At 40.6% G+C, this 13059-nt stretch overlaps 1 protein-coding gene across 3 annotated transcripts in view; it reads left to right on the top strand.

Annotated features, from left to right (window-relative positions):
• The first annotated feature begins 9920 nt into the window (after positions 1-9920).
• Positions 9921-13059, top strand: part of adcy2b (adenylate cyclase 2b (brain)) — a 40568-nt gene continuing 37429 nt past the window's right edge. For all 3 annotated transcript variants that reach the window (XM_068333419.1, XM_068333418.1, XM_068333417.1), the window contains exon 1: positions 9921-10659. In XM_068333419.1, the coding sequence (XP_068189520.1) occupies positions 10396-10659 (264 nt within the window). In that variant the 5' untranslated portion in view covers positions 9921-10395. The remainder of the gene's footprint in view (positions 10660-13059) is intronic.

The following is a 13059-nucleotide window of genomic DNA, read 5'->3' as shown; positions in this document are numbered from 1 at the left end:
ACCACCCAGATCCTGTCTTAACTCCTTCCTAAATGTCACGCAACACTCTTTCCTTTTCAGCTTCCACCATTTTGTCCTCCGCTCTGTCTTTGCCCTCTTCATCTTCCTCACCACCAGAGTCATCCTACACACCACCATCCTATGCTGTTTGGCTACACTCTCGCCTACCACTACTTTACAGTCACTGATCTCCTTCAGTTTACACTGTCTACACAAGATGTAGTCTACCTGTGTGCTCCTACCACCATTCTTACAGGTCACCCTATGTTCCTGCCTCTTCTGGAAGAAAGTATTCACTTTAGCCATTATCATCCTTTTTGCAAAGTCAACTACCATCTGTCCTTCTGTGTTCCTCTCCTGGATACCAAACCCGCCCATCACATCCTCATCACCTCTGTTTCCTGCACCAACATGTCCATTGAAGTCTGCTCCAATGACAACTCTCTCACTTCTAGGTATGCTCTTCATCACTTCATCAAAGTCCACCCAGAATTTCTCCTTCTCCTTCAGCTCACATCCTACCTGTGGAGCATACCCACTAACAACATTGAACATCACACCTTCTATTTGTAGCTTCAGACTCTATCTGACACTTTTTTTTACCTTCAAGACATTCATAAACAAACTCCTCCTTCAAGATAACTCCTACTCCATTTCTCTTCCCATCTACACCATGATAGAACAACTTGAACCCTGCTCTTAAACTTCTAGCCTTGCTACCTTTCCACCTGGTCTCCTGGACACACAGTATGTCTACCTTCCTCCTCTGCATCATGTCGACCAACTCTCTACCTTTTCCTGTCATAGTTCCAACATTCAACGTCCCTACTCTCAGTCCTATAATCTTGGCATTCCTCTTCTCTCTCTTCTTACGGGCACACTTTCCTCCTCTCCTTTTTCGACCAATAGTAGTCCAATTTCCACCGGCGCCCTGTAGGTCAACAGTGCCGATGGCAGTCGTTGTTAACCCGGGGCTCGACCGATCCGGTATGGAAGTCATAGGTGCGATCCACATGCTTGATTTGGCAAAAGTTTTACACCAGATGTCCTTCCTGACGCAACCCTTTGTATTTATCCGGGCTTGGGACAGGCACAATAAGACACTGGCTTGTGTCCTCTTGTGGCTACATTATTTTCGCAAGCAGACTAAAAGATGATAATTAAGCTGGAGAGGATTCTGTCCAATGAACAGCTGCTGGCTTTGGCACGTCTGAGCAGCCATACAACCTGATGATCCAGGTCAGCGGTCTCCATTCAGCCAAAGCAGAATGAAACGACTTGGAAAATGTTGATGCACGGCTGAGAGAACAAGTTTCTCCTAAGTCAGTAATCAGTTGCTTTGAATCTTCTAGAGAACAGACAGAGTAAAATGACCCGATCAGACCTTTCTGTTATGTGTTAATCATGACAAATCGTGGTTGTTAAAAGAAGCACGTTCGCACTGAATATTGGCAAGAAATACAACAGAGTTACAACATATTGTACAGACAATTGTCTGTACAATATGTTGTAACTCTGTGACTGGTTGGTTTTTGATTTGATTTGAGTTTTGTTCCATGAACACCAGTAAAAAAAACTTGAATAATTCTTTCACCAAGACAGAATCTGTGATTTTACTATTCCCTTATTTCTAATGGCATAAATGCCATTTTTGTTTGTTATTGATCTTTCTGTGACAACCATGCTGTCACATTTTAAATATCAGGTCATTTGTGTTTTTCTTTGTGGTAATTCTTGCTTTTTGAACCAAAACCAGACCATTGCTTAAAAACTGTATTCTTTGGGTTGCTTTGGCAGGATCAGAGCAGAGCAGGAGTTATTTACTTCTTAATGATGCTGTGAAGCTCCAGCATTTATCCAGGGAGTCTTCAAACTTTAAAAACCAATCCTCCACTTCTCCAGATTTTGCACCACAGGAAATGTAGCCAAACTGCATTTTAACAAGCCTTGTAAGAATCCCCTGCAGGATAGCAATCAAAGGCAATTAAATGCCTGATTAGCTTACGATTTTGTGATTTCCCAGACACTTCTTGTGTCTCTCAAGCAAGTCAGGTTTGTCAAGGGATCAAAGGTATGTAAAGAGTGGTTTAACGCAATGCGTGATTGAGATAAACACTGAGAGTAGTACTTAATGAATCCCGTGGTGTTCTTCTTAATGAGGAATCTGTGGTTCTCAATGTGGGTGGTGTCTCTCTCCCTTCATCGCAATCCCATCTTCTCCTCTTGATTCCAGTTTATCTAGGTCATCTCAGTGAGTTTTAATCACTGTTGGGTTGAGAGAGACCCAGTTAAGTGATGAAACCCACTTTTCTCTAATCAAGGTGGGAAATCTGTGTAATTTCTAGCACACAGTCAGCCCCGCTGTAATTATAATAGTTCAGCAGCATCTGGTCCAATTTATATTCACAAGATAGTTTTTAACCTAGATCCTTTCTTGGCCTTCAGTAGTCTGAACGACGTCAGGAACAGGTGCTGTTTTGACCAGTGCTTGTCGGTGAATCCATAAAACAGGATTGATCTCCTTCACTGTTGATGGAAATCAGCAACGGCAATTGAGTGAAGGTGGAGGTGTCAACAGGCAGAGGAGGCAAGGCTGGAATTCATGTGCAATTCTCATTGTTTCATCCTAGATAGATAGATAGATAGATAGATAGATAGATAGATAGATAGATAGATAGATAGATAGATAGATAGATAGATAGATAGATAGATAGATAGATAGATAGATAGATATTTTAATAATGTGTACTAGTCATACTGCTCACAATTGTAAAACCTATACAAGCTCTTTCTGACAGCAAGTCCTTCAATATGAAGTTTTCTTGTGTTCGATTACCCAAACTATTTGGAAAAAAACATAATTAAAACAGACACCAGTTCAGCATGACAGTACATAGAAATAGTCTTTATCTCCACCACAAAAGCTTATCTACAGACTTTTTTAGCCTATTTAATCTTGTCCTGATTTTCTAAAATTAATTTTTTGGGGCCAGTAATTACTCCGTTTTTCTTTACAGCAACATCTTGTGAGTATTTTCAATAACGGTTAATGGTTAAGCTCTCTTAACATTGACTTTCCATTTCTGGTGGATGAACATGGTGCAACATTTAGCAGAGCAAGTGTCAGGTATGTCCCACAATGTTTGGGGAGAACAGTATGGATAACGAATGAGAATTTAAGGGCGTTCTGTAGAGCAACAGATTTAGGTTCATCATTCAATCTTTAAAGGGAAATGTGTGTTTGTCCCGTTGTTTTGCTTTTCACTGAATTGCCAAAAAATGTTAAATTCAAAACAAACACTGTGTTTATGAACCTACGTCCGGCTTAACCCTTGTATTAGTATTTACCACTTCATTGGAGTAAATTATACATGGTTGTCTCATACTTGGTAGTTATTTCTTTTCCCACAGTCCATGAAGGCAGCATAGTTCCGATCAATCTCTATCCGTTTGCTTACGTTGTCTTGTCTCCTAACCTGACACAGTCTGTACGTAGGAGGGTGTTGATGCGGATTTAGTGTGTTCAGTCCACTCTTCCTCTTTGTGCTCCCATTCTGTCACTGCCTTTGGCTGTGTGTGCGTGTGTGCGTGTGTGCGTGTGTGTGTGTGTGTGTGTGTGTGTGTGTGTGTGTGTGTGTGTGTGTGTGTGTGTGTGTGTGTTGGTAGCAGGTGGTCAGTACATCCGCACCTGTTCTTAATGTGATATATAGGTCCTTATGCAGAATACTCCATTTATAGTGCAATTAACTTAACACATAGTTGATAGGATGTGGTTTGACAACATGATTAACAGGCATCAGAGTTTGTTGTCTGGTTTTCCACACATGATGGCATATTCAACCGGTCAGTGTGTGTGTATGTGTGTGTGTGTGTGTGTGTGTTTGTGTGTGTGTTTGTTTTAATATTGGTAAAGACTGCTATTCCCCTAATTTGAGTAACGCTGCCTCAGGGCTCATGAAAAAAACATTACACTGGGTGAAGGACATGTAGAAAGAAAATTCTGTTATTTCAAGCTCACACACACACGCACGCACGCGCACACACACATACACACGCACACACACACACACGCACACACACATGCCTGCATACATGTAGAATATTACTCCTGACTTTCCCCAAGAAACAAGGATGAGCGGTGCGGCTGTGATTGCACTGTGAAATTTGTAAAATTTGTTGGCACGCAAATGCCTCTCTGACATGCATGTAACCTCTGAACTCTGCGGAACCCTGAGGACTTTTGGGGGTGGCCTCCTGGTGGCGCAGACTTTGAATAACCTGCCAGATGATGTTAGCTGAGCCTTGACTGACAAAGTTCTAGCTAAAAACTGCCTGCTCTGCCCTGTAATTACTGCAAATCTATTTTTAAACCTCTCTAGACTCCAATTTGAATAATGGATCTATGCATCATTTCTGTGCCTGCTATTTGTGAATTTTAAATTGTAAAGCATTTACCTTAAATTGCAACGTTTTTCCTTTTTGATGTTTTATTGCTCTGTAAAATAAAAGAACTTTAAAGTGGCAAGTGTATAAAATGTGCAGTAGCCTCTGATCGCCTATTCATTCATTTTGATGTCAGGGTTGGCACAGCTTCAGAACAACAAACAAGTTCCAATATTGACCCTGGTTTACCAAAAAAAAAAAAAAAAAAAAGGAAAAGTACACACATTTGACTTACTTGACAGGAGTAATAGAATTTTAAAAGTTTCAAGTATATGATTTCCTATATAATAGCTTCACCAGACATGTAAATTCATGGAGGGGGGGACCCATCACATTTGACAAACGAAAATGAAACTAACACCAATTTCCATTGGGTCAAAAGGTCATCAGGAAATCATAGTCACAAGAGACGATGAGAAAAACTGATTGGCTGGAAATGTAACCAATCCACACTTCGTATCATGCATCTAGCAGCTTGTCAGGCAGAATCTGGGTTATTTCGATGTGTGTCTCCTGGCGTCAGTCATCCCCTCTATCTCACTGCAGTCATTACTGTTACTAAAATAAACATTTTGGCATTGACATGTCTATATATGGCTTATACACCAGCACCCTGATTTACATTCAGGCCTTTACTCACTGACCCTCTCCTCATTAATCACCTTGTAAAGCCTGAACCATCAAATAGTAGCCTATTCTATTTATTTTTTACTTGGAGTGTTCATCAAATCGTCTTACAAATTTAAAAAAAAAGGAAATTCAATATCAGTTTGTATAAATGATTGCTTCATCTGTCATTTTTATACATGCAAAATACAGATCCATGTGTTTAAGTGTATTTATCAGGTTTTTCAGCAAAGTATCATACTTATGATATGTTCTCAAAACTCATGGATCAGATGTGACACGCTTGGAGTTACAAGGTTAAAGCCAGATTTTAAATTGTTACTGGTGTTATACTTGCTATTAAGGGCTGTTTTACCTTTACAATTTTTAAAAACCAACTTAAAGTTTGCGGTATGCTAAAAGAAGGAAATTCACTGAAATTCATTGGTTGCAATGAAGTTCGCAGTGTCATTTCCGAACAGTAGATCCATGTAAGGAAGAAACATTTCCACAACATAATGAGATATAGGTTGAATTAAATTGTTTTTGAATATTTTATACAGCATGAAATGCTAATAAAACCACTGAGCAGTAACCTGTTGTGTAGCCTTGTTTTACTGCTCAGATGTTACTTACTCCGAAGCGTAACTTTTGTCTTGTGGCTATTTCAACCGAAAGCTCTGAAATAGCTAACTCTGTTTCGGTTGATAATATTTATTATAGGAATAGGAATTTAAATTTGTAGCATCTCTAAGTTTTTATTCCTTAACAAGCAGCGTGATCCATTTTCTGACACTGGAGTCTGAAAAGAATAGGATTCCTGTACCCCAAATGGTTCCATCGTGTTGCAACAGACAGAACATGGCAATGCTGATTTCAGGATGATGTAGATGGGCAAATTGCAGAGGGTCCAGGAAATATTTCGTTTAGGGTCTCATGTGGGCCAAGAAGAACCTCTGCAGTGCTCATTAAATGAGATGTGAGGGCAACTGACAGAGTGGTTGAGGTCACATAGCAGCATGTTCTTTAATGCAAGAACTACATCTTCTGGCATGCACGACTTTGCTTATTATAGCTTTGATTTGATGCACGTTTCTTTTCTTTTTATATATATATTCTAAAGTACAGGGAGATTATCTGACAAAACTGGTAGTTCAAAAGTATGCTGGTAGCCAGCGGATTAATTTACAGCAGGGCATGGTGATTGCAGGTACCATTATGACTCTCATTATGTTTCCAAATGTGATAACAATTCTCCATGAATTTCTAAATCTCTCCATGACAGGCTCTTTCTGAAAACTCCTGTCAAATATATTTTCTTTCCCTGTTCGTCTTCCTCCAGTCAAACTTGTATTGAATGACCACAAATGCTTTGCTTGGATTTCCAGCACTGTTGTTGATCTAAAAACTGAAGCTCAATGAACAACAGAATGTACAGGAGTAAGAAGCTTTGAACACTGAGTCGATCCATTAATGTGATTTTCCATCTCTTATGTATCAGATATTAGCAACAAAGCCAATACTGTACTGCATTCCAGGATTGTTGAAATTACACAATGTCTGGAGGGGTTGGAAGTGACAGTTAGAATAAGATGAAATATGGTGCACACGGGTGTCCTTGGTGTGATAATTGTCCTTCAGGACATTTTCATCTACGTACTGATTGCATCATGAGCACAATCAATCAAAATAAGACAACACAAATGTTGTACATAAAATGCCCAATTTACATGCGTGTAGCCAAGATACTTGCAGGGCCGTAGGGAAGAAATATTGGTCTGTTTGGATGTGTAGTCATTCAGTTCAAAGGTTGTATCGATTACTAGGAGTTTCTGTATAATTTACTCTAATGCAGAGATGTTAGACGAGCACGACATGAACAAGATTTCAAAACATGACACAGCAAAGAAATTTACAGTATAACTTGATATATAGCAACCATTACTCTAACAGAATTTGAAAGTAAACTCACACTAAAGTATATTCTGTATTATTCTTCACCACATAAAGAAGATGCTTGAAATTCTTGAATAGTGTACGTCTGACATGCAGGAATGTTGGGTTATTATCTATTATAACAAGGTATTCTATAAGATATTCAGGCAAGATGAGATGAGATGAGACGAGATGAGACGAGATGAGATGAGATGAGGCCCACAAGGGGAAATTCTCAATTCCCAATAAGATGCCAAAGATATGGACCAACAAAATAGAAAAAAAGATTATCTCCCCACCTATATATTTGAATAAGCTCACTTGAAAACCTCACAGTGTCATGTTTTAACTCCACCCGTCAATCAAGCGCCCAACCAATCATAGCACCCAACCAATCACAACACATCTGCCAGAAGGAATCATGCTAACAATATGGCGTAAGGCCTCGGGCAGCGAGGCTTTTTGTTGCGGTTACGACTTTTGTCCACACGACAACGCAGATATCTGGGACTAAAACGCTGGCCATAATTAAGTTTTTTGAAAACGCTGGGTCTGCATTGTTGTGTGGACGCTGTAGCCGAATTTTTTTTACTATCCAGGGGGGCATCTCCCTTCACCCCCTCCCTTCACCCCCTCCCTCCCTTCACAGGGCATCTCCCTGTGACGAAAACCGATGTGATGTTAGTGTGTGTGACCCGTGTCTACATGTACACACAGAATGGACGGAGTTAAAACCAGCTATTTTCTCATGTATAACAGCTTCACATCGAAGACGAGTTTATAAACATGCTTGACAGTTGGATATTTGTTCATCTGTTTGTTTATTTATGAGTCATAAAGTTTATATATATATTTATTTATTCATTCATTCATTCATTCACGTTCCTCCCCAAAGACGTCTACGCCAGTTGTGGGTCGGACCGTGTCGCGCTGCCTGCTGGTGGAAGAACTCTGTGATGGGTGGGCTTGGTTTACAGTATAATACCAATGCATTTGTTTTCATATGTTTGATATGAAGTCTGATATTATTGTTTTATCATGGAATTTCCTGCTCGTATATTATAATTTTCTATTTTGTTACTACATAAATAAATCATATCAAATATATGTATGTTTGCATTCAGTTTTTGATTGTGTGACTTTCCTCTTCGTGCAAGACAATGTCTATGTAAAAAAAAAAGTCATTATAACCGACCAATGAGAGGCAGAGTAGTGCGGGTCATAGTGTTACCATCATCCGGATCAGTAATTGCCTGTTCTCTTCCCCAGACCCATGTTTCCAAATTCTATCATTGAAATCCAGTCACTTAAGAGTTATCAGAGACCAATGAGCACAATGGAAATAAAAAATTAAAATAAATGAATAAAACATAACCTCCTCCAAAAACAAAATAATATTAATTTGCACAGGGTAGTTAAACTTTTTACTTAACTATTGATTTGTACTTTTTATTCAGTAGTTCTCCATTGGGACATGTCAGGAATGACCTCAAGTGAAAGGCGTCACAAGGCATAAACAACCAGATAACAGGTGGATTATTGGTATTCACTTCTATTCATCTGACCCCATGAGAACAAAATGTGCTTTATTCAAGTTAAATATTCAAAATGATTATCAGTCAAGGTCCACAGAGAATAAATCGTCACAAGAAGGTGAACATTTTCACCTGTAAGATGAATTTAGGGCCCTGCCTGAATTTTCATCCCATCAGCTTTAAGATAATGTTCCCTTTTATCCTCCTGTTGGATTACACAGGTAAAACTAGTGACGTTGCAGTCAGACGCTGCTCTTTGTGTTTAGTGCTTACCAGTAGTGGTGATGAGCTCACATGTTGAACTAAGATGCTGATCGTGGTAAATGTTATCTGCTCATCAGCATGTTATCAGGTATGGTTCTTTTGGGATGGTACTGGACACCGACTGCTTTACTTATAGTTGCTCAATATTTTTGCTTTCTCTGTCTCTAAATATAATCCACTTATCTCAAAATTTAAATATTACTTACTTACTAAAAATGACCTCCAGCTATTTGAACAGTGTTTACAATTATCTGTCATATACTTGACCTTAGCACAGCAGGCAGACCTTCTTCTTCTCCTGTGCTACGCTGAAACTAAGTGGATTTGACACATTGAAGTTGCGCTGCCATTTTCACACTTCACAGAGCATCACATGCAGCTTGGCATGGCAGAAGAGCGGGGAGTCAAAATGAGAGGGAAGAGAATTGAAATCTGGAAGGTTGAGAAGAAAATTAGGATTTGAGTTCTTCACATCTTATTTTACTCCCACCAACCAGCACAAACACTGGCGCTTGCAAACTTTCTCTCATTAGCAGCACCCCACCCCCTGCACCAATCTCTCTTCCTCCCACACTCTCTCTGTCTCCTGAGGTTTTTCCTTCCTGACTTTGTTTCTTCTTCCTCTTCCTCCCATCCTTCCCCTTCTGTGTTTTTCTTGCCCGTCTTTTTATCTTGTCACCGCCTGCTTGATGCCGTTTTATTCTCTTTCCCTCCACACTCCACTGCATTTCTTGATTCGGCACAGCTGTTACAACCCTTCTCACTTAGTCACTTTCGCCGTGCTTTGAACACACACACACACGCACGCGCATGCACGCACACACACACACACACACACACACACAAATAGTTTTTCCTTCTTTCTCTCTTCTGCCAAGTTCATGTTGTCTTCTGTTTCTCTCTTGTCTACATTGGAAACTTTTTTCTTGAGTCCTGAGCCATATAACACATCTCTCCACATTTGCTAATCTCACACATCACCATTCTCACATTTCCACTCCCTCTAATAGGTACATTGAACTGACGCACACGTTTACCCACTAGCTCTCCACACTGGTGCACACCCTCTCTCATCTCACTCTCTCCTCTCCCTCCCAGTTATTCACATTCCCTCTCTCCCTCAGTCCTCATCCGCACCTCAGCAGAGGAACATGTTGCCTCGTCGCAGCCACAGCACAGAGCGGTGAGCAGAGGCTGAAGAGAAGAAAAGGGAAGGAAGTGACGTCTCATCTCTCTCTTTTTGGTGTCCGACCACTATTTGTAGAAGAAATTACAGGGAGGAAGAGGAGAGGGAGGGAGATTGGTTTTCTCACTGTCCTGACTCAGTTTGTCACCTTGACCTAAAGGAGCAGCAGCCGATGCAAGGAAAACAGGAGGAGCTGAAAAGTTGGCACTCGTCCTCTCTGCTGTCCATTCATCATTTACCAATGAGCAAACTTTCCTAAACCAAGAGGAGGAGAAAGAGGAGCAGGAGGAGGAGGAGGAGGAGGAGGAAGTGGACTGTTGGGTGTGAGGTTCTATGAGAGAGAAAGCATCTCTTGCCCCATTCACTTTGTGAGCACGTGTTCAGGTCAGTCACATCGCTGGGGCATCCATCCCGAGGCGGCTACCTATGTGGCAGGAGGCTCTGTGGACCCGGGGACGCTACCTGCTGGAGAAGAGTGATGGCGGCGAGGCTGCTGAGGGGCCGGAGAACCTGGGGGACGGGTTCCCGGGGTTCCAGGGCGAGCTGTGTATGGAGGGGGAGAAGCCCCAGGACTGGCTGTATGAGTCCTACTACAGAATGAGCCAACAGCATCCACTAATCGTCTTCCTGCTGCTGATCGTCATGGGAACCTGCCTTGCACTGCTTGCGGTGTTCTTTGCCTCAGAACTGGTGAGTGAGAGTGATTGTTAACAAAGTGTGTGTGTGTGTGTGTGTGTGTGTGTGTGTGTGTGTGTGTGTGTGTGTGTGTGTGTGTGTGTGTGTGTGTGTGTGTGTGTGTGTGTGTGTGGTGTGCGAGCAGAGGTAAGTGTTTGCACAGGTCTGTGTAGGTGTTCTGTTTAATAATTCTAGAAAGAAGAATTTTGCATCAATTGTAAAGATTAATGCAGTGTCACCGCCAGTGTGTCGGGAATGTGGATTACATTTAGGTTTACCACTTAAATCTGATTCCAGTCTTTGCATTCAATTAAAATGACGTGCAATAGCAAACTTAAACTAAAGAGCACCTCCCACAGAAATGCAGCCAAATGAACAGTTCAGCATCCTCTGACTGACAGGCGATGACAAGCGATGCATGGGTGTTGAAATGTGTGTGTGAAAACTCTTGCCTCATTTGATCCATGTTTTTCAAGTACAACTAAAAAGAAGTACAAAAGACACACACACACACACACACACACACACACACACATGCACTTTTGATGCATCCCTTCTTGTTAGACTCAGAGCAGGGTTGAAATAACAACAGACTGAATGAGACTGAATGAAAATTTGCATGTGTGTGAGTGTGTGTGCAGCAGCACAAGAGGCTGGAAAGCGGCACTTTAAATTGTAACACTAGGTTTCCAAAGAGGATCAAGAGCGAGATGAGAGTTGTTTGCTGCTGTGTGGGTGTCAGTGTGTTTGTCAAGTTGAAAGTGTTTTGGCCAAAACACTCAACCACAAACATAAGGTATTGTTTCTCAAGTACTGCTGTTGTGTTTTTATGAAATAGTTTCACAAAAGGAAGCCCACTCATGGCTGTGGTTGTTGTTTCAGATTGATTGTTTTGCTGCTTTGTGGTCAGAATGATCCTTAGACCTTAATTTCTGTGTGCATCGTATGCTCTGAAACTAATGTGTGGGAAATCGGTGGTGAGTGGAACCCTCAAAAAAGGGGACACACACACACGCATGTGTGTGTGTCCCCTGTATGTGTTTGTGTTTACTATACATACTCTCACTAAAGCTCTACAACATTCAATTGTCCCCTATAACAGGGTTGTTCCCAGGAGAACCTCCCGCTAAATCAATCCCTTTACCTCTTTACTTCCCTTTAAGACATGGATAGATCTCATTGCCCTAGCTGGTCCATTTAATTCTTCATATTCTCTTCCTCTGTAGACTGGTGTGTTCCCATCATTCACTTTACTAATCAAACTTTTTTTCCATATTTGTTCCTGTCAAATGTCAGACAGACCTTTCTATAGTAATAGAGCGGTTGTTCATTGAGGCGTCTGTCTTTATTAAGAAGAAGAATGGCAGGAATAAATAGAGGGTAGGTTGGAGGTGGAGGCTGGGCGTAAGCAGGAGGGGAGGATGTTGTTTTAAGTGCTCTGGCTTTATCAGAGAGCCGACAGAAACTCTACCAAAGCAGCACGAAAGCTCCCAAAGCCACTGCACCCTTTTATCTCTCTCCTCAGATCAGGACTGTAATGGGTGCATGTGCTGTTTTTAAGACATAGACGCCTCCACCCATGTGTGTGTGTGTGTGTGTGTGTGTGTGTGTGTGTGTGTGTGTGTGTGTTTATTTGCGTGCGTGTATAGAGGTTTGTACACCAGGAATCATTTTGATTGGGTGTGTTTTTCTGAGGAAGTCTCTCATTTCCGTCAAATACTTATCTGATTATTTTTACAGAAAATAATTGTTGTTGCCTCTTTTTGCCTGAAAGTTGTGTCAATTTGTGTGTGTATGTGTTTGTACATGTGTACTTTCATGCCTAAAATTCTTTACATAGCCAGCAATTACATAGCAGTATGTTAACCTCACGGTATTTGACTCTTTAAAGGAGATCAATATTATACATGCTAATGGACACTGAAAATCTTTGAATTGAACAAAAAAGCTCATTACATTTATGACTAATTGATTACATCAGTGCATTTTCACTCATTGATTTCAACATATAGTTGTTGTTTTTCCATTTGATCATTTGCGGTACACTTTTAGGTTTTTTTTATTTTTTTTTAGGACTTTGTCGATATTAAATTAAAAGCATCTCGATGCAGGGCATCGATGAGATGCAATGATGGATCACCCATGAAATGTTTCAGGGCAGGACGGTGAATCAGGGGAAATAGATGGAGTGGCATCACTGACAGAAGACGGATCTTTTGCTGATCTTCCACAGAAAATATTTTAAAAATAAAATTGAAAGAACTTTAATTTTTAGATCATTTTGTTTAGGGGTTTTTTTTTAAGCAAAACTCCTATCTATCTATCTATCTATCTATCTATCTATCTATCTATCTATCTATCTATCTATCTATCTATCTATCTATCTATCTATCTATCTATCTATCTATCTATCTA

The sequence above is a fragment of the Antennarius striatus genome, chromosome 14 (assembly GCF_040054535.1).
Source record: "Antennarius striatus isolate MH-2024 chromosome 14, ASM4005453v1, whole genome shotgun sequence".
Lineage (NCBI taxonomy): Eukaryota > Metazoa > Chordata > Actinopteri > Lophiiformes > Antennariidae > Antennarius > Antennarius striatus.
Note: the sequence above shows the minus strand (reverse complement) of the source record. Positions and strands in the feature narration are given on the sequence as shown.